The sequence below is a fragment of the Dicentrarchus labrax genome, unplaced genomic scaffold (assembly GCF_905237075.1).
Source record: "Dicentrarchus labrax unplaced genomic scaffold, dlabrax2021, whole genome shotgun sequence".
Lineage (NCBI taxonomy): Eukaryota > Metazoa > Chordata > Actinopteri > Moronidae > Dicentrarchus > Dicentrarchus labrax.
The window spans coordinates 29944652-29968863 of NW_026136705.1; the positions used below are offsets into that span (position 1 = coordinate 29944652).

Below are 24212 nucleotides of genomic sequence, written 5' to 3' on the forward strand. Positions count from 1 at the left end.
ATGTGATCCTCCAGCTCACCTTGGCCTCTTCCTCCGGCAGGCAGCCTCCGTTGTCGTCGATGTAGTCCTGCAGGTCTTCGGAGGGGACCGGTCTCTCCAGCACCAGGATCAGCTCCTGGTCCAGGTCGTACCAGTCCAGCAGGGACACCGGTGCCGTGGATCCCTCCGGTCCGGTTGTTTCCTTCTCCAGTTTCAACATCACGGCGACCTCCACCGAGAGCTGCTTCCCATCGTCGTCCTGAAACACCAACAGCAGAGTGGGAAAGGTGAGGAAGAGGAGCTCCACAGATCCATCGATAATGAATCAATAACACATTCAATCGGTTGTTTATACTCACCACCAGTTTGCAGAAGACTTTGTCTTTGGGTATGTGTTTGATAGCAACCTGTAAGACACAAACAGCGTTAGTGTTTCCTTTCTTTTAGATGAAAAATAGAAATAAAACTGTCTTAATAAGATCTTACAGCTAATATTGAGCTCCAGTAACAACAATGGTTGCATAATATATAACACTGTACAAGATTATTGTCCTGATTTTAAGAGTAAAACCACTCACACAACCTCTCAGTTTAAGAGAAAGTTGTTGGAAATGAAGCAGCTGTTTGATTTTTATATTGTTTTAACAAAAAAATGCTAAAAAATAAGAATGTTTCTGGGTTTTTTGTGCTAATTATTAATCTTTTAATTAAAATAAGGTACAAATTCAGCTCAATAAAGTGACCAAAATACTTATTTTAATAGTAATAAGTAACTAATAACTAATCTTAAATTAGTTTTAAGTGCTACAAATAAGAACTTGCTTAAAGTTTTTGTATTTCTTCTACTTTTAAGGCCCATTAAAGTGTTTGGGTGGTTAGATTTTTGTCCTAAATTAGCATATTTATTTGCTCAATACAAGATTTATTTATTATATTAAAGAGTTTTTGTTTCTAGAAGGGCTGTTATTGCAGTGTGTGTGTGTGTGTGTGTGTGTGTGTGTGTGTAACACTTACAGGTAATTTATCTGCTATGCGATATCCAGCGTACACGGCTCCGCAGCCTCCTTCCCCGAGCTGTTTCTGCTGCTTGTATTTGGCCTTATATTGAGCTGAAACAGACACAAACACAGATATTATCTTAACTTCAGCTGTGAATCAATTACATGTTATTAAATATTAATATCTCACATGTTACATTTAATATAAACCCGCATTAACAGAAGGCCTGCTTTAATCACCACCTACTGACCTTTTGGGGAATTTCTTTTCAAGTCCCGTTTGGTAGTTTTATTCTCGTTCAGGTCCGGGATCCTTTTCCTCTTCCTGATTGGTTGTTCTACGTCAGCGGCGGCCTTCCTCTTACCGCTCATCCTCCTCACGTCGCCCAGCGCTGTACTGCAGCCTTCTAACGGGTTGCTGCTGCTCTCTACGGACGAGGAAAACAAACATTAACATCAGTTAGTTGTGGTCCCATCTCAGCGTGAGTTTGACTTGAGATGTGGTTAGCCTAGCTTAGCATAAAGACTCATGTTATAAGCTTAAAAACTCAACTTTAAACTGACTAATATTTTAAGGACATTTCATATTGTATTCAATGCAGATTATTTCCTGTGATTATAGCATCGAGATGAGTTTTACAGATATTTTTAGGTACTTTTAATATTTCATAGGCTTCTTTTTTAGACAAATTCAGTGTTTTCTCAACACTTTTTGTATTATTTTATCATCTCTTTGGTTGTTTTAACTGCATATTGTTCTCAGCAAATACGGGAAATACTATCAAATTGTTCATTTAAAACGGTATAAACATTACTTGTCGAATTACGAGTCATTAATTTGACACTTTGGGTCTTACGATGATCTTACCTCTGCCAGTGTCTGTTGAGGTGGACGCTGTTTCATTGTCGTCCTGGGTATGTTTCCTCTTTTTCGTCTGCTTCTTACACAGACCCTCTCCATCCTCTCTGACTTTACGCTTGAACATTTTGATGCGTAAATCCTCCTCCTTAAAGGTGTTTTGGGGATCAGATCCAACCACCCTTGCCCTCTTCCTGGGCGCCTTCTTCTCAGGACTGGCCTTCCTTTTAGTTCTCGGGGTCCTGTTGTCCTTCTTAGACTCTACAAATAAGAAAACATAAAGAAACATCAGTTAGTTGTGTATCGTAGTCGGAAAATCTAATTGTTCATTTAAAACAGTACAAATAATAGTTATTGAATACCACATTGATTCATTTGATCATCTGACACTTTGGTGCCTGATGGTTTCTGTAAAAAGAACGATAGTATTGTGGAACTGATCTAACGATGTGAAACATATATTGGTGAAAGTTTAAACATTTAAATTTGTGTTGGCGATCCAAGCAGGCGACACGTTGGGTTTTAAGAGGTTTTACGCATCCAAAGAACTTCTATGAAATCCAGATCCACCGTCTATTGAAGACCAGCGTCTATTAGAGACCCTGCCTTTAATGGATCTTATTTTCCATGGCCAATCTTTCTAATTTCTGTGTCTGCCACGAAGCTGCTCGGCTCCTGACTACAAGAAAGTTGCAAGCCTGCAAACGTTTGTGACTTAAGTCATTTAAGTTCAAGTTAAGTTAACGTAAAGTTAAATGAGGTTTAACTAAACACAAACAGTGCTTATAATGGGAAACCATAAATAAAAGTAAGGAAATATATTCAGAAGTTGTTTTTGTTCACATTTGCTGCAGGTTTGTCAATGGGGTTTTAAAGACATCTTGCAAATGGTTGGCCCTGGCTATAAGCTAATGCTATTTGCATTGGCATGTTTGTCCACGATTTTAATATTATATATTATTTATTATTATCTGTCTCTGATATTAGGCTCTTAGTGTGTTTAGTGAATTATCGATTCAAGAGATTTAACTTTTAATCTTTGGAGAAAGAAGTTAATGTGTCGGTGCTGTGAGGACTGAAAATGAAATTCAATTAGCCAGAGACAGATATCTCAAAACTGGACAAAAGAAATCCTATTTTTTGGTGAACTGAAGTCCATTTTGATCAATTTACCAAAACCCCAGTGGATAAACATGTCTGTGCTTTCTGTAATAATAAATCTGAAGCTTGAGTTCTGCAAACTGACAATAAACGAGATGCATTTCACACAATGATCTGACCTTTGTTTCCAGTGTCTGTTGAGGTGGACGCTGTTTCATTGTCGTCCTGGGTATGATTCCGCTTTTTCGTCTGCTTCTTACACAGACCCTCTCCGTCCTCTCTGACTTTACGGTTGAACATTTTGATGCGTAAATCCTCCTCCTTAAAGGTGTTTTGGGGATTAGATCCAACCACCCTCGCCCTCTTCCTGGGCGCCTTCTTCTCAGGACTGGCCTTCCTTTTAGTTCTCGGGGTCCTGCCATCATTCTCAGACTCTACAAATAAGAAAACATAAAGAAACATCAGTTAGTTGTGTATCGTAGTCAGTCACTGGACAAAACTGTCTCAGATACCTTATCAGAGAGAGAAAAAACAGATCTCGACCTCAAGGGACAATTATTATTATGCGTTAGGCTTTTATTTTCCTCAGTTCTGCCTTTAATAACTGGTCTTTAATTCCTTTTACACAAAACTCTTCCTCAGCAAAGACGGAAAATCTAATTGTTCATTTAAAACAGTACAAATATTAGTTATTGAATACCACATTGATTCATTTGATCATCTGACACTTTGGTGCCTGATGGTTTCTGTAAAATGAACGATTGAATTGTGGAACTGATCTAACGATGTGCAACATATATTGGTGAAAGTTTAAACATTTATATTTGTGTTGGAGATCCAAGCAGCTTAGAACTCGCTCAAGGCGACACGTTGGGTTTTAAGAGGTTTTACACATCCAAAGAACAACATGAATTTCACACAATGATCTGACCTTTGTTTCCAGTGTCTGTTGAGGTGGACGCTGTTTCATTGTCGTCCTGGGTGTGTTTCCGCTTTTTCGTCTGCTTCTTACACAGACCCTCTCCGTCCTCTCTGACTTTACGCTTGAACATTTTGATGCGTAAATCCTCCTCCTTAAAGGTGTTTTGGGCATCAGATCCAACCACCCTTGCCCTCTTCCTGGGCGCCTTCTTCTCAGGACTGGCCTTCCTTTTAGTTCTCGGGGTCCTGCCATCATTCTCAGACTCTGCACTTGTGCTGCCGTTAGTGCTCTCTACAAATAAGAAAACATAAAGAAACATCAATTAGTTGTGTATTGTAGTCAGTCACAGGATGAAACCGTCTCACAGACGCCTTAAAGTCTCTATCTACTAACTCCACCTCGAGGGACTGTTATTATTATGTTTGGCTTTTATTGCTTCAGTTCTGCCCTCAATAACAGATACTTCTTAGCACAAAACTCTTAATCAGCAAAGACGGAAAATCAATTTCATTTAAAACAGTACAAATATTACTTGTTGAATACCATATCGATTCATTTGATTATCTGATACTTTGGTGCCTGATGGTTTCTGTAAAATGAACGATTGAATTGTGGAACTTATCTAACAATGTGTAACATAGTCAAAGTTTAAACATTTATTCATATTGTAGTCAATCACAGGATGAAACTGTCTCATAGACGCCCCTTAAAGTCTCTACCTGATAACCGGATTGGGACAACCGGATCTCTAACTTACCCAGATTCCTCTTGAGGGCCGGAGAACGGCGAGTCTTGATCTTCTGGGGAGATTCTTTCACCATGATGAAGATAAAATGGGTTTAAAATGCAATAAAACTGGATAAACGAGTGAATGCAGATGCAACGCTTGTATCTTTGTGAGTGTTACGCACAGTGAGTTCTGAAGGTCTAAAGCACGGAACACGGAACCTTCCATTGCGAGTTGTCATCGACCAGTTTAAAGCAAATTTTTCCGGAATATGCAAATTAGGCTTTAGAATGTGTGTGTGTGTGTGTGTGTGTGTGTGTGTGTGTGTGAGATATTGCGTAATATAATCCATGTTATTACCAATATTCATAATTTTATTGTTTTATGTGTCTGCTCTTGAACTACGAGCGTCTGTGTTGTTTGTTTTTTAAATAGTATGTCCAGAATAAAGCTGCCATTAATATTAATACTTTATTTGTTATTATTAATGGTGCATGCTAATAAATGATCAATTATACTGTGATTAATTATCAATTATGACTATTTATACATTATTCATTACTCTTCTGTCATATATTGTAGCATACATTTATTTATATATATATTGTATTATAATGTACATACTTTAGACTTTTACTGTATCTTTCTATTTTTATATTTTATATAATAATAATAATAATATATATATTGTTAGAAGTTATATATAATACACATTTGAATTTTCTTACAATGATTTTTATTATGATTTCTGTTTCATTAATGTCTTGTAAAGACCTTAAACAACTGTAACATACAAATTATTATTATTATTAATAATGATAAAATATTTCTGATTGAATTACTTTTAATTGTAATTATATATTCTATTTTTAGGTTGACTTTGTAATATCTGTCCAGGTGCCTCTTGGCTTTAAATGTTTTATTAATGTGCACTCTCTCTGCTAAATTAAACCAATAAAATAAATATATATATTTGAACAGGCGGGTGTTATCCACTGAAAGTCAGGAAGTCACATCTCAAAAGATTCTTATAAAACAAGCGTACAATGTTTGATATCAGATGTTTCTCAGTCTCCTGGCTGCCCTCAGGTTGTTTTTATGAACGATAATGTCAAACACTTTAGAGTAAGACTACATAATGACATTGTCTCGCTGACCGCGGCCAATCTTCCCCTCAAGAAAATATGCACGATTTCTGACTCTTAACTCGTTTGTGTCTTTAAAAGTGTTTCAGTACTTTTGTAGCTTCTAACTGAATCTCTGTGGTTTGAAGTTTAGTGTCTCTCCATCTTGTACCTTTATATATTTGCTTCATTTTACTGCTTTCAGCCGTTATAAGACTTGTGTTACAGTTTTTTCCAGTTGCTAACACACTCAAATGACATGCATAGCACAATTATTTAAACTGACACACAGAGAGCAAAACCTCCTTTCAAGTCTCCAAAACTCTCAACACATTTTCTGCTTTACACACATTTTGCAATTCAAAATGACACTTTTTAAATGCAGTGAACACGGTTCTCTGCAAAAGACACAACAATCTGACATAAAGTCACATGTTTGGCATTTCAAAATACTGCCATTCAAAATGACACTACATGAGCTAATTGGCCAATTTATGTGCCACCTGACCAAATACCTCAATAGTTAATTGTTACCACTTCAATCAGGAAGTAAGCACTATAAAAAGACTACAGGTCTTTATATATATATATATATATATATATATATATATATAGATATTTTCTGTTTTAGCAATTGGAAAAAACTGTAAGTTACTGCTGATGAAAACCAAACATTTCCTAATTTTGCTGCTTCACAATGAAAGTATAAGTAATATCAGGGGACTTTTATTGTGAAGAATTTATAGGAAACTAAATGAGTATCAACAAATTATCACCTATTCTTCCATAATAAAGTTTTCATACTGCACTATACTATTTGTGCTTTAGAACGTAACCGCCGTGAAACAATTTAGAAAATAACATGCTTTGTTGTCGTCAACGCTGCTCCCTCTCTTCATTCTATCTTGTGCTCTCTCGACCAGTCCCTGAACTGCAGAGTCAAACCGAGTCGAGCCAAGTCAGCGTGTGTGTGCTTATTGATCAGTATTGGTCAGGATACCACTTTGACCCAGACTGAAATACCTCAACAACTATTAGATAGATTAGAGTATTTGTACAGACATTTGTGGTCTCCAGAGGATGAATCTTACTGGTGACCCCGACTGTTCCTTTATTTCCACCAGCAGGTTTCAGATCTTCAGCATTATATATGTATAATAATGCTGTTGAACGACAACACTTCTGCCCTTTACATTTTTACTTTATTTTTAGTGAGAAAGCTTAATTATTGAACCGGTTTGGCTCTTATTCCCACAGTCTTCTCCCACTGAGAGAGTGCAGCTATAACGAAGACTGAGCTGGTTGAGGACACGAAATATAAAGTTTGTGCAGAATACACTTTATCTTTATTAACTGTGTTAACATTTAGAAAAGACGATGGTAACTGAGGAACATTTAGACAACGTTTACAGCAGGATGCATGAGAGTTATGGTGCAGGGCTGGAAACTAACTCAAAATGCCAGATAATCAGTTAATCAGCTGACTGATTAATTGGGATTATCTATATTTATGAAGATGTGACGTTATTATAATAATAATTATTCAAACCTAAAGATAACTAACTGTACAAAACAGACACCCAGACACACACACACTTTTGTCCTGCTTCTACATTGGCTTTTTCGAGAACAACATGTACTCAGTCCCAGCAGAGCCTGAATGAGCGACTGTGTTCTCCGTCCTGCCCAGTGTCACAAATCATGCTGCTCGTCTGGGACGAAAACAAAGCTTGAGTCCCAAGATGAAGGCAGAGAAGGAGGCTCCTTCAAAAGCCAAAATAATTTCCCAGATTTTATTGCTCATGTGTCTCGGTTCCTTCAATTCAGGTAGGTCACATTTTCTAAGTAAGAATTTAAAAATTGCAGATATAAACAGATTTTTTTGTTGTTTTGTTTTGTTTTGTTTTGCCAAGAAATGGTCTGTTTCACTTTCATGTTCATGGACTCTGCCTGAAAGATTTTGTAAAGTAACTAAAAGATGATTAATGAAGTCTGATTTGTATTTTGTGGGTCAGTTTGTTTCAGTATGAGGGAGTAACTGCATATATGATTTAGTAATAACTCTTTACTCCTTACTAATTACTGGATGAAACAATCAGAGGATCCTCCCACTAGATTTTAACAATAAAAACTTCAAATTCTTAGTAGATTTTAAAATAACTGAGACAGCTGTGCTTTCACAATACTAGCTGAGGGACTGGAGGAAAATACCAACAACAGGGGCTAAGCTATGTTGAGTATGCAACTTTAAAATCACCATCCAGGGTGATTAAGTATGCAACTTTAAAAGTGTTTGCAACTATCCAGAATGATTTTAAAGTTGAATACTTAACATAAATATAAATCTACAGAGTTTAACACAGTATGATACGAAGCTTATGGTTCCATATTATACATAATACTGTTGCAATAACGAATCAATCCTACTCATCCTACGCACCAGTCTCATGAAATACTTTGCTCTGTTCGATGCATAATATTATAACATGTTACAACAGATTATGGCACCAGAAAAGAGTTAAGCTGACAACACTCTGAGAACATTACAGACATCACAAAGGTTGCATTTGTTGTTGGGGTATTGGATTGCATCAGACTGTGTGGGTGCTTTTACAGTCCTGTGCCCACCCTTTGTAAGTAATACAGTAATTGTGCCTACAGGCTGTACCAGAACCAGTGTTTTCAGATGTTTAGTTATTTTCAGCTGTGTCTCATCACTGTCCTGCTATTGTTGTGGCTAGCAGCAGAGTCACTGAGCTGCTCTGTTTCTGCAGAGCTAGCATGGCATCTGGATTGATCCCCAGTGCTCTTTTCATGAACTGCCAACAAGGAAATTTGAACAAACAATCCCCACTTTTGTTGGCTCATGCTGGCCCATCCCGAGGACTGACAGCTGTTACCATGGTAATGTGGATGGGCCATGCAAACTGGCTCCAGTATACAGCAGTGATGGGGCGTGATGCCCACACTAGCCTTCAGCTTACTACTTTATCATTCACTATAGATACTATAGATAACTATGTTCTCAGTGACTAATAATACCTGTATGCAAGAAATTCTTAATTATTCGTAAAGCTATCACAAAAGACAGCCCAGTATCCTTACATTGCATTCATATTGGATGTTTCCAGAGTGCACAATGCATTATGTCTAATGCCAACAAGCAGTGCCAATGCAAGAAGTGGTGTGTCCTTTATGTGGAATGTAAGAGTGTGGAGCTTCCTGAACCCACTGAGGGCTGAAAGTTAATGTTTGTTATTTGCCATGTGCAGATATTAAAGAAATAAATAATCTTTACATTTCTGAATGTGAAAACATGTGCAAGTTTCCAGAATTGTCCAATGTTAACATCGTGTCCGGGGTTGGAGCAGTATTAATTATTATTATTATATTATTATTAAGTCATGTTGGTTGTGTAATTGAACATGCCACAAACATAGTTCCTGCAGATTTATGAATATGATAGTTAAAGGGATAGTTCAGGTTTTTAAGATGCACTGAGAAACAGCCCTTCAAGAAACCAAAGCCAAATATTCTTAAATCTATTCAAATTTTCTTGTATTGAGCAAAAACATTTTGCAAATGGGGTAAGACCTTTGCCAGGCTACAATTCTTAAAACTAGCATAAAAATAAAGGCTTTAATGAACTTTAAAACTAGAGAAAATGCCAACGTTTGCTTATTACAAGCATTGAAGACTCAGTAATTTAAGATAGACTTTCTTAGTGTTTTGGTAACTTTATTGAACTGAAATTAACACTTTGTACCTTAATCTCAGATAAATAAATAAAAAATAGACACCAGAAGCATTTATTTTTTCTTATTAAAACAATGAAAATCTAAACAGTTGCTTAATTTCCAACAATGGGACCAGACGGCTTTCTCTTAAACTGAGAAGTTGTGCAAGTGGTCTTACTCTTAAAATAAGGACAATAATCTGGTTCCTCTGCTGGGATATTATGGAAACCATTGTTGTAACTGGTTAAATTGAACTCAATATTAGGTGTAATATCTTATTGAGACAAAGTTAGATATATTTTCTTAAAGCCATAATACTTTTCTAATGCAAAACATGCTTGACAAGATTATTTTTCTTGTTTAAACAAAAAAAAGACTTTTTTATTTTCTTGAGATTCATTTTTGGAGTAAAGCAATATATATGTATTAGAAAAAATATGTGTTTTTTGAACATTAAAGCATGTAAACCTATTCCAACAGACCTCCTATATAAAAGTATGAACCCGAAACAGATCATGATTTAACATATTATTTCTCTGTTTGGCATTACATTTGGTGAAGAGCGCATAATGACTTGTTTAGGACTCGAAGCTCAAAGTTTAGTTTAGTTTGACTTGGGACTTTCCTGTATTGACTTGTACTACTCGTAGGGAAGCATTGATGTGTCATTGGGTATTAACATTCAACAAAATGCCTATCAGCCAATCACAACATGAGGTTAAAACTCAGTTTGTTTCTCTACAGGTGGGGTTCTGGCAGTGAATATGACTATCCCCAACACTCTCATTAGAGGCACAGTAGGAGGGGAGGCCCTTCTGTCAGTCCGCTACACTAGTTTCAGCGTCGACCTGCCAGTCATCAAGTGGCAGCTCAAGAGGGAAAAGGATGTCACTGTCGTCCAGTCGATTGGAACTGACATCATCGGGACCCTGAGGCCTGACTATCGTGACCGCATCCTGGTATTTGAGAACGGGACTCTGCTTCTCCACAACCTCAGACTCTCTGATGACGGAACTTATGACGTGGAGATCTCCATCACAGACGATACCTTTACAGGAGAGGGCAGCATCACACTCACTGTGGATGGTAGGAGGACATACGGTCTATTGTATGTTAAAGTTAATGTTCGGGTACAATCACACAGACTCCAACTTGTTGGGTTTCTTCTCCATGCTCAGAGAAAAAGCTTTGATAGTCCATGAGATCCTGCAAACTTGCAATCCACTGCTCTATGCTCAGAATATGAGTGTGGATGATGGCAGCTTTCAGAGATACTTATTAGTTTGATTTCTTGTGCTAACACTAAGATATCTCTGCTGCTTACCTTTAGTGAGTGGAAGTACAGAGATAGATCAAGGACATGTTTATCTAAGCTTTGCCCAAAGATGGGAAGCAGAAGGAAGCTGCTAACCTTGATCCATCAAATGTAAAATAATGATTTATTCTCTTCTGATTCAGAAGTGGCACAGCAAACACACATTTCCCCCCAAAAGGCTGAAATGTTTGTGGGTTGCCAAGTGACAGATGGACTGAAGTAGTGTGTGGATTGTGTTTCAAAGACAACTTTGGTGATGCCAGCAAAATTCTGGACAAAGTAAATATTATTCATATTAAAGTTTGAGGGCCTGCAAATTATGGGACTTTCCCAGGAGAGACGACCTTGAGTGTTGGCAGGTACGGCGTTTTGTCTTTGGATGATCAGGCTTCTGTTCAGGTTGTAGGACAATGGAGTTATGCCAGGAATAACATGAGGTCTCTAGAATCCATGTTGCTTGATAAGTAGCATGAAGTGAAGTGCAGGCGGCATATGAGGCTATAGGTATGATTAAGAATGAATCAGCTGATAATCAGAGAGCAGCAGGTGGTGGAGATGATGGTGTAAACTTTCTGTTCTTAGCAAACAGAACTTTACAGTTTCTATCTGGATTCAGCCACTACAAGCAGCTATGATATGTTTTTTAGTCTATATTGTTTATGATGCTGTTTGTACAGGCGGTAGTTTACTTGCTGCACACAGGCGTCAAATCAAGTCAGCATGAGTGCTGTATCATTATATTTGCCAAATTGAAATGAAGGGGAAACTACGTCCAACAGGCACAAACCAACTCTGTGCCGGAGCAGGTTAAATATTTCCGACCATAGCAGGTAAGAAAAAAGGATAGTTAGGATCTAAGGATCGAAAATTATTCTATGGGTATGTGTGCTTGTGTGTGTGTTTATGATCTACATTACTAGCTATTGTGTGGGAAGCAGCACTGGCTGGCATTACAATACGACTGAGGTGACCACAGTCACTTGTTGGAGGAGTACAGGCCTGCCCCAGACAAAAAAAGACTGGAGGGACTCAACAGGGACAGATCTCAAATTGACATCTTTTCACAGGCAAGAATGTTAAGAGGAAAATGCTCCCTAATGTATTTCAGCTCAGTGATAATGAAAGAATGGCATCACCCCTGCCCACAAAGAGGCCTATGTGAAGGTCACCTGTATCCTGAAGAAGAGTAGGAGGGAGCAACAATGTTCCACCGGAGCCAATCTCTGTCAGGGAGAACATTTCGTCCTACTCCACTGCTGAGAATGCAATCCTCTGCCAACCGATGCCCTAAAACTTAAGAGCCATGTACAATTATTTCAATGTTTCCATCAGCAAGTGTCAAGAATCTTCCAAAACTTATTACCTTAATAACATTATCAACAACAACAATAACAACAATACTACAAGTTCAGTGGTAGTTTCAGACCTGGAACTTGAGTATCAAGACTTGAAACTTACTTTCAACTTGCAAAACATTGCGATATATGCCATAGACTTTATTAGCGTTGAACGAGTACTCGGCCAAAGGAGTATCCAAATCTACCCATATAAATTTCAGGCTTACATTAACAACTTCCGGTTAGTCCCGTCCACTCCAGTTTTAAATCCCATCCATTCCAAGTATGGATACAAATACAATCATTCAGTTGGTCGAGATACAGATAATGATGTACCCGCTCTTCCCAAGTCTTTATAAATATTCATAGCACTCCAATCTAAAGCTCAACCGATAAAAACAGTCCAATATTATTGGCTGATAAGAGCTTATTACAGATAAACTGGTATCTGCGTATATGTTGTGCAATGAGTAGCAAGAAATTGCAGCTCATAAATCTGCTTCATACAGTGGTTTAGAAACAGCATATCTATTAGTTTTCCACAAGAAAGAACTGTAAAATGGCAACTTTTAATTTTTTAAACTAGCTGCAGGTTTTGGTAGGAGCTCTTCCTGGACAATACAACACCAAGGCACTTTCTTTTAAACAATTGAAATGCCTTTATTGTCATGACATTGTCAAATTAGACACACAAACAAATTCTGACGCGTTTCGGCGAGCCTTTGTCAGTTGGGTTGACTCCCTTCCCTACTATGAAACCACAATGTTGGCCGGTATGCCTCAGGGTAACCATACATCCTGCATCACACATGGAGTCTTTACTGTTGTTTTTTGACCTTTCACAGAGTCTATATCCAGGCCCTATATCAACATGGAGTCTTCATCGGTCCTGGAGCTCAGCGAAAACGTCGTCCTCAACTGCTCCCATGACAATGGAACCAGGACTACGTACAGGTGGTTCAAAGGTGGAAAGCCACTGACCAACGTGACGAGGTTCGTCTTGTCGACTGACCAGAAGTTCTTGACCATCACTCGGGTGCTGATGGCAGATGATGACGTCTACACATGCATGGTGGAGAATCCTGTGGGCAATATGACAAGTCTACCCATCAGGCTGACCGTATACAGTAAGTGATATAGTTATCGGTTGCAGTGCCGACAAGAGTTAAATGATCTTAGATCTGATAGTCAAAAAACAATAAAACATTCATATTTTAGCAACAATTCAACAAGAACTCAAAGTCATTATCTTTTGAAAAAGTAGTTTCTTTGACGTAATTAATAGTTACTGCAGCACAAACACTTTGTTGGGCAGTGGCTCAGTTTAAAAGAAAGTCATCCACCCACGAGTCATGTGTCACATGGGTGACACTAACTGAATGTACTGCCCTCATGACGGCACTTTTAAATAAAAAGTTAAGGGATCATCACTGATTACACTTCATTCTGAGGTGGACATGAATGTGTGCACCAAAGATATTCAGATATTTTACATGATTGTTATAACTAAACCAGGAAATAGGACTCAAAAGCACAACTCGAGACACAAGAGTTGAGTTAAAAAAAAACTTGACTTCCAGATTTTGCAAATATATATTGAACAATAATACACTTTAAATGACTTTGCTGTATGTTCTTGTGTTGTTCTGTCCACTGTTAATGTTTGTTAACTGTAATTTTGCATATCCTACCAGGAAGAAGTTCCCTCTATATTATTCTTTCCACTGGAGGCATCTTCCTCCTCATCACCTTGGTAACAGTATGTGCCTGCTGGACGCCTTCCAAAAAGTAAGAATTTCTAATAGCTATTTTAATCAAATCTAACAAGACTGATTTTAGAAAGGCATTATTACATAACATCGATGAACTGATGCCATTTTGTCTTTATTAGGCCAAAACATCCACCTAGAAAGCCTCTCTCCAGGTTCCATCACTCACCAATCAGTCACACGGGTATAGTATTGTTAAACTGAATTAATATTCCACTGTATTGGAATAATCCCTTGAGAAATGTGTGTTAATGACAGCCCAATGTTTTGTGCTTTGCCACAGATGACTTGCTTCCAAAAGAGCATAATGGAATAAATGCAGTAACTTCACTTTACATCCTGCAGCAAAAGGTATTTATCTCATTATCACTGTGATTTTATTACATTCTGTGACTCACAAAAGGTAGCGAGACTAGAGATCAAGCAATGCTAGCGTCCCCTGGAGGCTATTATTAATTAGTACTGAGTGCTCGTAGTTTAATGAGCGGCAGCGAGTGCTTTAAGGACTTAATTTTTGCCATACATCAGTGATTCCCAATCAGGGGTTCTTGTACCCAACAGGGTAATTCTGCTGTTGCCGTAGGGTACATGGAGAGATTGTGAACAATTCATTTAGATGTTACAGCAATTGAGAGCTAAGCTAAGCGAGCGAGCTAAGGAGATGAAAGGGCTAGCTAAAAGTGATAAACTTTGGAAAAAATCATTAAAAGTAATCAATAAATAGTTGTAACGTCCAGCTCCCTGTCACTCCTTGTAGTAGTAGTACGAATGCAAAATGCTAAAACAAGTCCTCGTGTGTTAATATACTCAGCATCCTGCCCAAGTAGATCTACACGTGTCAAAGACTGACTAACTTTCCTGTGAAATAAAATAAATGCGTCAGCTGATTGGCTCTTGTGATCATCGTTTATAGATTGCAGATCAAAATAATCCATTTTTATTTGAATAACAGTTAAATAACATCCCGTTTGTACGGAAGCGTATTGCATTCACTTGAAAAAAGTGAGTAATTTTTTAATTTATTTATGTATACATTGCTATGTCTAGCAGATCTGAATGGGCTTTCCTTCTGAACAACTGCAAAGTCCTCAGGTTCCTGCGTAGAGTTGACAAACTAATGATAATACCATCTATATGACTTAAAGACAGGACTATCTCCCAGTGTCTTAAACCCAGATCAAAGTATAACGTGATTGAACTAAACAAGCCGGTCATGTTTGTTTCCGTTAAATCGAGCTCTCAATAAAGGAATGAATGGGTCTATTGTTTCAAATGCTCTCTAAACTCAGAAAAAAAATTAGTCCGAAAAACAGAAAACAAAATTATTCAGAAAATCTGAAAAAAATTACTATTATTAATGTTGGTGTTGATGAAGGGATACTTGAGTTCATCGTAATCGTTGCCTTGCATTATTACTGGAGTTTGCTGGGGCTGTACACAGTCTGAAAGGAATACCTTGCAGACGTTCCTCAGAGCTGAAAGAACGTTAATATATTTTTAAGCCTGACAGGCCGATGAGTGTTCATATCAGGGAATCTAGGAGGCTTTTCCACATTATAAATACTGTTTTACTAAAAGGATCTGGGCTAAAGTGTTCTTGTTTTGCAGGATCCTTCCATGGACGACTCATCCAGCAACAGCATTGGATCTCCTTCTGAACTTGACAACCCGCCGTGTTACACAGTTCACGGTTCCCCCAAATACACTGGTTCTCAGTCTAATGGGTCCCCTGCCCGGTCCTCCCACAGGTACACCTGAAAGCTCATCGGTTTTAACTCAACGCATCGCGGCAAGTGGAAAGTCAGACGTGCTACCGTATACCGCTCCCGACTCTGCAACTTCCTGCACATCCACCCGGAGTTTGAGAAAGATCTCAAAACTATTTCCTGGGGTTTTACAGTAATGTCATTACTGCCTTGATCTGTTTTTATTAAAGGAAACTGTAACTTAAATATAAGTTGAAAAATGTAAGAGAAATACCAAGGCAGTGTTTAAACAGCTTTGAAGCCTCTATTTACAACTTACCACCATCATTGTCGGTTACTGGAACTACGAAAGCCCAAATTTGGGAAATGGCATGAAGTCTGCATTAAGCTGAGGTGGGGTCGGTAAGATGCAATTGTCAAACTGTAGTGTGATAAAGATCCTTCTCTTCACGCTTTTTTTTTTTAATTCAAAAATCATCACCAAACAGGACGAGGGTTTGTTGTTTGTTAATGTTAAAAAATATATATAAAGTTTGTAAAAATCACGCTCAGAAATTCTACTCTGTTACAGTGATACGTGTGATGTTTTCTGAAGTGTTAAATAAAATCTAGCAGTTTTACTTTGTAATATTTTGTTTACTTTAGTTCTTCTACGTGATTTAATAGCATTTTCAATGAGAAGAAGGAAAAAGCCAAAGGGGTAGTGCTGCCGGAGCACACCCGAACGAGGAAATAGAATAATCGCAATTTGCATAATCTTAAAATTCCTTTAAATTATTTTTAAAGGCTTAAAGATCCAGTCATCACTGAAGCATATGGCATTCAAGAGACCCAAAATCATCATATTGACATTTAAAGGTCCAGGAGTGTAACATTTAGAAGGTCTTCTTCTACAGAGTCCACCATGTTTCTACAGTGTTTTACTTGAAAGGCGAATGGTATTCAGTTGGTTGCGTTCTGCAACTTTGCCACTAGATGCCACTAAATCCTACAGTACACAGTGGACCTTTAGTTGATTGATTCATGACATCGACTCATGTACTGAGTTAAGATGCAAGAAAACCTTCCACTCTAGAACGCCTGCAGAACATGAAAGCTTGCTCAGCTACGTTTTTCACAGCCTGTATTAGACGAGCTTGTCCTCTGCATGCACTGAAACTCTTCCTCAGAATGGATGTTCTGAATGCGGCTTAATTTGCTCTGCACAAGTAAGTGAAATCATTCAAAACACAAACTGCTTGTTTATACTATATTGCATAATGCCACCCAAATTAAACCCACTGCCTCCATGGTATTAACTAATACTATTTAGCTAGTTGTTTAGCCTTTGAAATTAGCCACAACTTAATGTATGTCTTAGGTGCGCTCCGGTACTTAAACAAAAAGCACTACACCTTTGGACAATGCCATGTTGGTGAAGGGGCCATGGTATTTAGATTTTATACAAACTTTAATAAAATGTGAAATTCTCAAAACTCAAAAGAATGTTTCTTGTAATATTTCTACTGTACTCCTTCAGTCTTTACATGCATCTTGACTCACAATCATTCAAATCATTTAAATTAACCATAAAACTTCAGCCAATAGTGATTCCTTTCTCTGCCCTGGGCCCAACATACAAAAACCTAAAGGTCTCATACCCGAGAAAGTCTGTACAGCCAACATGAAGGACAACACCATAACCCCCCCAAATTCTACCGGACACAGAGCTGATTATGCCCGCTACAGACAATTCCACAACATCAACTCTGTGGCAGCAGGCCAGACATCAGTAAGTCAGAAGCAGGTTGGCGGAGATTTTAAGCAGAGAAACACACGGTTTTGTACCTTTTTAAGCACAAAATATGAAAGTAAAAAACATTGGGCAAGAAACGCACTCTGAAGACATGACTCATGGAGCCAAACCGCATTGCAGACGCAACATTATAAAACCTGGTGAAATTTTGTGATAAATACATGAGGCTCCCACGCAGCTAACCCTGAGATTTTACCATCTGAGGATGCTTATTTGCTGGGGGCACACCGGGCTCTTGGGCTTTCCCTCACTTCACACTTGCAAACCACCTTGTTCTTATGAATGACAACAGGCCTCTCTATGGATAGTCAGGTGATGTTTGAGAGTATTGAGGTAAACCACTGGAATTGACAGTGACCTAAACATGGAAAATGGCTACCAGTGGTAGTCTACGAACATGCTCGTTTAACAGCGGAAAACTTCAAATAAACGTACTAAAGATTGAGGCACTTGATGTACTCGTGATGAGGAAGAGTCTTTTTTTGTTGTGTGTCCGAAAAAACCCAGCAGTGACATCGGACTCAAACTCTCAGGAAGTATCGCTTATGCATCTGTGCCATTTGGAGAGACAAACATTGGACACCAACATAACTAACTCCTTCGAGCCGGAATTGAACCAGCGACCTAAGGATACCTGCTATCAACATCCTACAGTCCTCCGCTCGACCAACTGAGCTATCGAAGGGAGCAGACAGAAGTAAACCACTGGAAATGACAGTTACCTAAACATGGAAAATGGCTACCAGTGGTAACATGCTCGTTTAACAGCGGAAAATTTCAAATAAACGTACTAAAGATTGAGGCCCTTTTTGTACAACAGGATGTTGAACAACATTTTTTTTCTGTCTGAAAGCAATCAAACAGTGACATCGAACTCAATCTCTGAGGATGTATTGATTTTCAGAGACAAACATTGGACACCAATATAATCACTTCCTTCGAGCTGGAATTGAACCAGCGACCTAAGGATACCTGCTATCAACATCCTACAGTCCTCCGCTCGACCAACTGAGCTATCGAAGGGAGCAGACAGAAGTAAACCACTGGAAATGACAGTTACCTAAACATGGAAAATGGCTACCAGTGGTAACATGCTCGTTTAACAGCGGAAAATTTCAAATAAACGTACTAAAGATTGAGGCCCTTTTTGTACAACAGGATGTAGAATAACATTTTTTTTTTTCTGTCTGAAAGCAATCAAATAGTGACATCGAACTCAATCTCTGAGGATGTATTGATTTTCAGAGACAAACATTGGACACCAATATAATCACTTCCTTCGAGCCGGAATTGAACCAGCGACCTAAGGATACCTGCTATCAACATCCTACAGTCCTCCGCTCTACCAACTGAGCTATCGAAGGGTGAGCAGAAGTAAACCACTGGAAATGACATTTACCTAAACATGGAAAATGGCTACCAGTGGTAACATGCTCGTTTAACAGCGGAACATTTCAAATAAATGTACTAAAGACTGAGGCCCTTTTTGTACAACAGGATGTAGAATAACAATTTTTTTTTTCTGTCTGAAAGCAATCAAACAGTTACATCGAACTCAATCTCTGAGGATGTATTGATTTTCAGAGACAAACATTGGACACCAATATAATTAACTCCTTCGAGCCGGAATTGAACCAGCGACCTAAGGATACCTGCTATCAACATCCTACAGTCCTCCGCTCTACCAACTGAGCTATCGAAGGGAGCAGACAGAGGTAAACCACTGGAAATGACAGTTACCTAAACATGGAAAATGGCTACCAATGTTGGTCTACGTTAACAACGATGAATTCCAAATAAACGTGCTAAAGATTGAGGCAGCTGCTGTACGACGGGAAGAGGAAGATCTTTTTTTTCCGTCCGATTAAATGAAGCAATGACATCGAACTTAAACTTTAAAGAAAACTGTGGCACTTGTACCACGGGACAGGAGGGTTGTTTTTCCCTCGAAAAAATCAAGCAATGATATCAAACTGATCCTCTGAAGAAGTATGGCTTACATATCTGGAAGATTTAGAGAGACAAACATTTAGTCTCCATACATGTTTCACTGATGTGAATTTCAGATGTGTACTAAAGCACTTGCGGTACCACGGGATTTGGAAGGCTTTTTTTCTTTCTAAACAAATAAGCAATGACATCAAAGCAACCTTTGAAGATGTGTGCATGGTTTTGTCTGATTTGGACAGACAAACATCTGATATCAAGATATCACATCCTTCGCGGCCTAAGGATACCTGCTATCAACATCCTACAGTCCTCCGCTCTACCAACTGAGCTATCGAAGGGAGCAGACAGGTGTAAACCACTGGAAATGACAGTTACCTAAACATGGAAAATGGCTACCAATGTGGGTCTACGTTAACAACGATGAATTCCAAATAAACGTGCTAAAGATTGAGGCAGCTGCTGTACGACAGGAAGAGGAAGAGCTTTTTTTTCTCCGTCCAATTAAATGAAGCAATGACATCGAACTTAAACTTTAAAGAAAAACTGTGGCACTTGTACCACGAGACAAGGAAGAGGTTGTTTTTTTCCCTCGAAAAAATCAAGCAATGATACCAAACTGATCCTCTGAAGAAGTATGGCTTACATATCTGGAAGATTTAGAGAGACAAACATTTAGTCTCCATACATGTTTCACAGACGTGAATTTCAGATAAGTGTACTAAAGCACTTGCGGTACCACGGGATTTGGAAGAGCTTTTTTTTCTTTCTAAAGAAATCAAGCAATGACATCGAACACAACTTTTGAAGGTGTGTCGCTTATGCATTTTGTCTGACATCAATATAATCACTTCCTTCGAGCCGAAATTGAACCAGCGACCTAAGGATACCTGCTATCAACAGCCTACAGTCCTCCGCTCTACCAACTGAGCTATCGAAGGGAGGAGACAGAAGTAAACCACTGGAATTGACACTGACCTAAACATGGAAAATGGCTACCAGTGGTAGTCTACGAACATGCTCGTTTAACAGCGGAAAATTTCAAATAAACGTAGTAAAGATTGAGGCACTTGATGTACTCGTGATGAGGAAGAGTCTTTTTTTTTTGTGTGTCCCAAAAAGCCCAGCAGTGACTTGGACTCAAACTCTGAGGAAGTATCGCTTATGCATCTGTGCCATTTGGAGAGACAAACATTGGACACCAACATAATTAACTCCTTCGAGCCGGAATTGAACCAGCGGCCTAAGGATACCTGCTATCAACAGCCTACAGTCCTCCGCTCTACCAACTGAGCTATCGAAGGGAGGAGACAGAAGTAAACCACTGGAATTGACACTGACCTAAACATGGAAAATGGCTACCAGTGGTGTCTGAACATGCTCGTTTAACAGCGGAAAATTTCAAATAAACGTAGTAAAGATTGAGGCCCTTGATGTACTCGTGATGAGGAAGAGTCATTTTTTTTGTGTGTCCCAAAAAGCCCAGCAGTGACTTGGACTCAAACTCTCAGGAAGTATCGCTTATGCATCTGTGCCATTTGGAGAGACAAACATTGGACACCAACATAATTAACTCCTTCGAGCCGGAATTGAACCAGCGACCTAAGGATACCTGCTATCAACATCCTACAGTCCTCCGCTCTACCAACTGAGCTATCGAAGGGAGAAGACAGATGTAAACCACTGGAAATGACAGTTACCTAAACATGGAAAATGGCTACCAGTGGTAACATGCTCGTTTAACAGCGGAAAATTTCAAATAAACGTACTAAAGATTGAGGCCCTTTTTGTACAACAGGATGTAGAATAACAATTTTTTTTTTCTGTCTGAAAGCAATCAAACAGTTACATCGAACTCAATCTCTGAGGATGTATTGATTTTCAGAGACAAACATTGGACACCAATATAATTAACTCCTTCGAGCCGGAATTGAACCAGCGACCTAAGGATTCCAGCTATCAACAGCCTACAGTCCTCCGCTCTACCCACTGAACTATCGAAGGGAGCAGACAGAAGTAAACCACTGGAAATCACAGTTACCTAAACATGGAAAATGGCTACCAATGTTGGTCTACGTTAACAACGATGAATTCCAAATAAACGTGCTAAAGATTGAGGCAGCTGCTGTACGACGGGAAGAGGAAGAGCTTTTTTTTTCTCCGTCCAATTAAATGAAGCAATGACATCGAACTTAAACTTTAAAGAAAAACTGTGGCACTTGTACCACGGGACAAGGAAGAGGTTGTTTTTTTCCCTCGAAAAAATCAAGCAATGATATCAAACTGATCCTCTGAAGAAGTATGGCTTACATATCTGGAAGATTTAGAGAGACAAACATTTAGTCTCCATACATGTTTCACAGACGTGAATTTCAGATAAGTGTACTAAAGCACTTGCGGTACCACGGGATTTGGAAGAGCTTTTTTTTCTTTCTAAAGAAATCAAGCAATGACATCGAACACAACTTTTGAAGGTGTGTCGCTTATGCATTTTGTCTGACATCAATATAATCACATCCTTCGAGCCAGAATTGAACAAGCGACCTAAGGATTCCAGCTATCAACATCCTACAGTCCTCCGCTCTACCCACTGAACTATCGAAGGGAGCAGACTGAACCAAACCACTGGAATTGACAGTGACCTAAACATGGAAAATGGCTACCAGTGGTAGTCTACGAACATGCTCGTTTAACAGCGGAAAATTTCAAATAAACGTAGTAAAGATTGAGGCACTTGATGTACTCGTGATGAGGAAGAGTCTTTTTTTCTTGTGTGTCCGAAAAAACCCAGCAGTGACATCGGACTCAAACTCTCAGGAAGTATCGCTTATGCATCTGTGCCATTTGGAGAGACAAACATTGGACACCAACATAATTAACTCCTTCGAGCCGGAATTGAACCAGCGACCTAAGGATACCTGCTATCAACATCCTACAGTCCTCCGCTCTACCAACTGAGCTATCGAAGGGAGCAGACAGAAGTAAACCACTGGAAATGACAGTTACCTAAACATGGAAAATGGCTACCAATGTTGGTCTACGTTAACAACGATGAATTCCAAATAAACGTGCTAAAGATTGAGGCAGCTGCTGTACGACGGGAAGAGGAAGAGCTTTTTTTTCTCCGTCCGATTAAATGAAGCAATGACATCGAACTTAAACTTTAAAGAAAAACTGTGGCACTTGTACCACGGGACGAGGAAGAGGTTGTTTTTTTCCCTCGAAAAAATGAAGCAATGAAATCAAACTGATCCTCTGAAGAAGTATGGCTTACATATCTGGAAGATTTAGAGAGACAAACATTTAGTCTCCATACATGTTTCACAGACGTGAATTTCAGATAAGTGTACTAAACATGGAAAATGGCTCGATGGATGTGATTTTATTGGTATCAGATGTTTGTCTCTCCAAATCAGACAAAACGCAGAAGTGTCACATCTTCAAAGGTTGCGTTCGATGTCATTGCTTGATTTGTTTAGAAATTAAAAAAAGCTCTTTCAAATCCAGTGGTACCGCAAGTGCTTTAGTACGCTTATCTGAAATTCACGGCTGTGAAACATGTATGGAGACTAAATGTTTGTCTCTCTAAATCTTCCATATATAAAATATTTTTTTTAACGCTGGACAGGTTGATGATGAAACTATGTTCCTATGTCTGCAGCAGAATGACAGTAATATTAATGCAAACATGTCAAACATGAAACATTTCAAACACTTTGGGAACCTACAACAGTTAGTGTAAACATGAACACGACCAAAACAGTTCTTGGTAATTATAGGTTGTGTTAAGATGGTGGCGCGAATAGATGCAGCAGCCCCTCGCTCCCCCGAAAATGCATTGTTTTGTTTGTTGAATAAGTGTTTTTCCGAATGTTTGTCGTGCTCGTCTCGCCTGTCTATGTCGGAATATAAGTACAGTCGACTGGCTCTGCTGGACATCCCCAAGAGCAAGATTCACAACGTTTTGGACATTGAAACAGAGACACTACTGGAGCTCGGATTAGGGGCAAACACAGAGGTATCCGGGCTAGGCTGGCAGTTAGTCCATCTCGCCCAGCCATACCATCCATCATCCTGGCTAATGTACGATCCTTGGACAACAAAATGGATCACATACGACTGCTGAGGTCAGCGAATCGGACAGTGAGTAACTGCTGTGTGCTTGTTTTCACTGAGACATGGCTAAATGACAACATCCCCGACTCTGCAGTACAACTGGAGCAGCTAACCTGCTATCGAGCAGACAGAGCCCTTGTTAACGGAGGCAAGAAGCGTGGCGGCGGAGTGTGTGTTTACATCCGTGATGCGTGGTGCCGGGACACTGGTAGTATGCAAACACTGTTCACCACTGGCGGAGTTTATGATCATAAGGTGCCGTCCTTTCTATCTGCTGAAGGAGTTTACTGCGGTTTTGTTAGTGGCGGTATACATCCCTCCAACCTCCAACAGCAGTGACAGGAATGTGGCACTTTGTGAACTGTATCAGGCCACCAGTGAACAGCACACCCAGATGGATTTACCATCCTCGCTGGAGATTTTAATCATGCTGATCTTAAGACTGTCCTCCCAAAACTTTTGATGTACAAGAAGCCAGTTTTGGTTTTGCAGTTTCCAAAATGTCAGCTTTTGACACTTAAGTTTTCAAAGGTTTGATAACATGTTTTAAAACATTTTTTTTAACGCTGGACAGGTTGATGATGAAACTATGTTCCTATGTCTGCAGCAGAATGACAGTAATATTAATGCAAACATTTCAAACACTTTGGGAACCTACAACAGTTTGTGTAAACATGAACACATGACCAAAACAGTTCTTGGTAATTATGTAGGGTGATATCAGCTAAATTGAGCCATCAGGTAAAATTAGCCATTTAAGGATTGAGCCTCCTAGCTCTT

General features: G+C 39.0%; 1 protein-coding gene and 9 non-coding genes across 10 annotated transcripts; 1 reads left to right on the top strand and 9 right to left on the bottom strand.

The window, feature by feature from the left end:
- The first annotated feature begins 7372 nt into the window (after positions 1-7372).
- Positions 7373-16202, top strand: LOC127364040 (hepatocyte cell adhesion molecule-like). The gene is made up of 7 exons (XM_051401130.1): positions 7373-7537; positions 10192-10533; positions 12945-13226; positions 13794-13887; positions 13991-14052; positions 14152-14219; positions 15477-16202. The coding sequence occupies exons 1-7, from the start codon at positions 7453-7455 to the stop codon at positions 15624-15626; spliced, it is 1083 nt and encodes a 360-aa protein (XP_051257090.1). The 5' UTR covers positions 7373-7452; the 3' UTR covers positions 15627-16202.
- Positions 16203-17965: 1763 nt separating this feature from the next.
- Positions 17966-18054, bottom strand: trnay-gua (transfer RNA tyrosine (anticodon GUA)). The gene is given in 2 exon segments: positions 17966-18001; positions 18018-18054. It is a non-coding gene; the product is annotated as a tRNA-Tyr (tRNA).
- A 249-nt stretch (positions 18055-18303) lies between these two features.
- trnay-gua (transfer RNA tyrosine (anticodon GUA)) lies at positions 18304-18392 on the bottom strand. Its single transcript is given in 2 exon segments — positions 18304-18339; positions 18356-18392. It is a non-coding gene; the product is annotated as a tRNA-Tyr (tRNA).
- Positions 18393-18644: 252 nt separating this feature from the next.
- Positions 18645-18733, bottom strand: trnay-gua (transfer RNA tyrosine (anticodon GUA)). Its single transcript is given in 2 exon segments — positions 18645-18680; positions 18697-18733. It is a non-coding gene; the product is annotated as a tRNA-Tyr (tRNA).
- A 250-nt stretch (positions 18734-18983) lies between these two features.
- trnay-gua (transfer RNA tyrosine (anticodon GUA)) lies at positions 18984-19072 on the bottom strand. The gene is given in 2 exon segments: positions 18984-19019; positions 19036-19072. It is a non-coding gene; the product is annotated as a tRNA-Tyr (tRNA).
- A 1096-nt stretch (positions 19073-20168) lies between these two features.
- On the bottom strand, positions 20169-20257 carry trnay-gua (transfer RNA tyrosine (anticodon GUA)). Its single transcript is given in 2 exon segments — positions 20169-20204; positions 20221-20257. It is a non-coding gene; the product is annotated as a tRNA-Tyr (tRNA).
- A 274-nt stretch (positions 20258-20531) lies between these two features.
- trnay-gua (transfer RNA tyrosine (anticodon GUA)) lies at positions 20532-20620 on the bottom strand. Its single transcript is given in 2 exon segments — positions 20532-20567; positions 20584-20620. It is a non-coding gene; the product is annotated as a tRNA-Tyr (tRNA).
- Positions 20621-20890: 270 nt separating this feature from the next.
- Positions 20891-20979, bottom strand: trnay-gua (transfer RNA tyrosine (anticodon GUA)). Its single transcript is given in 2 exon segments — positions 20891-20926; positions 20943-20979. It is a non-coding gene; the product is annotated as a tRNA-Tyr (tRNA).
- Positions 20980-21231: 252 nt separating this feature from the next.
- Positions 21232-21320, bottom strand: trnay-gua (transfer RNA tyrosine (anticodon GUA)). Its single transcript is given in 2 exon segments — positions 21232-21267; positions 21284-21320. It is a non-coding gene; the product is annotated as a tRNA-Tyr (tRNA).
- Positions 21321-22196: 876 nt separating this feature from the next.
- trnay-gua (transfer RNA tyrosine (anticodon GUA)) lies at positions 22197-22285 on the bottom strand. The gene is given in 2 exon segments: positions 22197-22232; positions 22249-22285. It is a non-coding gene; the product is annotated as a tRNA-Tyr (tRNA).
- Positions 22286-24212: the final 1927 nt, after the last annotated feature.

What these genes read in the sequence shown, in the direction of transcription:
- LOC127364040 (XM_051401130.1), top strand. Translation starts at nt 7,453, where the DNA reads ATGAAGGCAGAGAAGGAGGCTCCTTCAAAAGCCAAAATAATTTCCCAG. An exon ending in CATCACACTCACTGTGGATG is followed by an intron (nt 10,534 to 12,944) that starts GTAGGAGGACAT and finishes GACCTTTCACAG; the next exon opens with AGTCTATATCCAGGCCCTAT. An exon ending in TGCTGGACGCCTTCCAAAAA is followed by an intron (nt 13,888 to 13,990) that starts GTAAGAATTTCT and finishes TGTCTTTATTAG; the next exon opens with GCCAAAACATCCACCTAGAA.